Below are 2,258 nucleotides of genomic sequence, written 5' to 3'. Positions count from 1 at the left end.
ATATAAAACTTTGTGTAGAAATTTTGTATGTATAATATTATATATTATCATAAGAGGATTGAACACATTTGACTTATTTAGAATTTTGAATTATACCTAAGTAAACTCATAAGTATTCTCAAATCTCACTATATCTAATGTACATATAGTTTCAATTAATATCCAATATTTGATCAAGTTCAACTCACATCAAATTTTATACATTTTATTTAGTTACACACAAAGGGCAAACTTTCTATTTCTTTCCATATGCTTTTCAAAATAACCAATATATTTGTTGACATTTCTAAAATTTGCTTGTCAAAATCAACTACAACCAATTGTAGTGTGACTCAATTTTTCTAAACTCATTATTCCTTTGGAAAAATACCATTTAAGCTTGGCTGTGTTATAAATTAACCTCAAAGAGATGAACTAGCAAAGCAAATGTGTTACTGTCGCAGTTTGATTCAAAGCATAAATTGTGACTTTATTGCTGCTTATTTTTATCACATATGTAACCCTCACATTATTATACGTATTTTCAGTCCTATTGTGAGAAGCTGATGCATGCAGCGTCCATTATTTATTATTTATCTAGAAATATAGTTCTGCAAATCAACCTCAAATAGCTTTATCATCCTCAAGCTTAATTAGTTGTTGCGGAATGGCAATGGCTGGATGAAGGCTGCAAAAATGGCGAGTCCTTTCTTCTTCCGCTTACCAAATTCATACATAGAAAACTCGATCTCCCCCGCATCGATAAACGTGGTAAACGTACCAACTAAAATCTCCATCCATTTATTTTCCGGCTTTCCCTTCAACTTCTCTTTGCGTTCTTCCTCTCTTCCATCCGGATGGACGAGTCTCAGGTTCACAGGATCTTCCCATCCATGAGCATTCTTTTCCATCCTTATTATAAATGAAACTTTGTAAAAAGTTTGAGGGGTGAGATTGCATGTGTTGAATCTCCCTTTCACCTCAAAACTTTCTGATTCTTGCAGAATAGCCTCCTCTATCCCGAATCTGTGTGATTCTTGTAGCTTAAAGTCCTCAAGCCCGGGACAGCCGGTTAAAATGGGCTGCAGAATCCAGTTTCCTTTAGGGTATGAGAGATTTTTTGCAAACAGCACAAAGAAGACCTTCTGGGTCAACTTGTCAACCCAAAACTTCTGCAAATAATAGTACAATTAATACTAACCATGAAGATGAAATAGCTAAGTGCATAATCATTTTCTTCTGCCATTGGTAATTTTTATTTTTTTCTTGTTAGAACAACACTTGATGATACAAATGCTTAAATCCGAGAAGTATAAATAATAAATATATCTCTGGTGCAGACATCTCAAAGACTAGCTAGCTAGTTGCTGCCTTCATAAATACAAGCAAAAACCGAAGCTAACTACCGATCACTAACCTAACAATACAAACTTCAAGACATTTATATAGATCTAAAAGTTTCTATATATTAGTCAATCTCTGGTGTAGGCTGATTGCTGCCTTCACAAACACAGGTAAAAATCAAAGCTAATTCTTAGTCGCTAACTTTAGGTAAAAAATTTCAAGACATCCGCATCTAAAAATTTTCATGTATCGGTCAATCTTTGATGCAAGTGTTTGGAAGTTTTTAACCTGTAGAGTAAAGGTCAGCAACTGGTCGGGAGCTTCACAAGTACAAAATTCAAAAAGAAAACAATTAATTGTTTAACTTTTGAAAGATGAGAGTCACCTTTTTCTTTTGGTTTAAGAAAATTCCAGAGTAGAGTTGTTCATACAGCCTGTCTGAAGAGGACTTGTCAATCTGTGAGTCTGCATCTTCAAGAATGGCTTCATAGTTTTTTGGAAGCAGCAATTTTGTTTGAGAAACCTGAGCTTCCTGAGCAGTTGCCATCTCTTCACCACTCTCTTCCTCCTATTAATGATGATGCTCAATTTCCATGTTTATAGTATGAAAGGGTGGCCAAATTAATTACTAGTTTATTATTGTTTTAGATCATAAAATAGATTTATTCTTTGATGAGACATAAATTAATTTATTCTTTGTATATGACAGAGTATTTGCATCTTGAATCTACCTTTGTAAAAGGGATAAATTATTCAGATTCTAAATCCCCACTAGAAAGCATATATTCAAAAGAACTAAATAACAAAAATTTAGTAAATTCTCATTCCAAAAACCTATAGAATAATTTTGGAACAATAATGCCACAGTTGATTTAGCGACATATAATGAAATAAATAAAATAATTTATCAAATCAACTGTTACCAAACCTAACTT

General features: G+C 33.0%; 1 protein-coding gene across 2 annotated transcripts; it reads right to left on the bottom strand.

Annotated features, from left to right (window-relative positions):
- Window positions 1–335: 335 nt before the first annotated feature.
- On the bottom strand, window positions 336–1,930 carry LOC116108076 (protein PHLOEM PROTEIN 2-LIKE A1-like). 2 transcript variants are annotated; one of them, XM_031394368.1, is made up of 2 exons: window positions 1,709–1,930; window positions 336–1,061 (listed from the first exon to the last, which is right to left on the bottom strand). In XM_031394368.1, exons 1-2 carry the CDS (start codon window positions 1,868–1,870, stop codon window positions 633–635), a joined length of 591 nt encoding a protein of 196 aa, XP_031250228.1. In that variant the 5' UTR covers window positions 1,871–1,930; the 3' UTR covers window positions 336–632. The 2 variants fall into 2 exon arrangements, with proteins under 2 accessions (XP_031250228.1, XP_031250221.1); XM_031394361.1 differs by having other exon boundaries at window positions 395–1,151.
- Between the last annotated feature and the right edge of the window lie 328 nt (window positions 1,931–2,258).

Source organism: Pistacia vera, unplaced genomic scaffold, assembly GCF_008641045.1.
Source record: "Pistacia vera cultivar Batoury unplaced genomic scaffold, PisVer_v2 Contig1174, whole genome shotgun sequence".
In the NCBI taxonomy this organism is placed as follows: domain Eukaryota; kingdom Viridiplantae; phylum Streptophyta; class Magnoliopsida; order Sapindales; family Anacardiaceae; genus Pistacia; species Pistacia vera.
This window is presented reverse-complemented; position numbering and strand designations above follow the sequence as displayed.

Bases quoted from the DNA above. Each gene is read 5' to 3' on its own strand.
- LOC116108076 (XM_031394361.1), bottom strand. From the start codon at position 1,870: ATGGCAACTGCTCAGGAAGCTCAGGTTTCTCAAACAAAATTGCTGCTT. The intron at 1,152-1,708 runs GTGACTCTCATC...TATTATTTGCAG, and splicing joins TCTTAAACCAAAAGAAAAAG to AAGTTTTGGGTTGACAAGTT.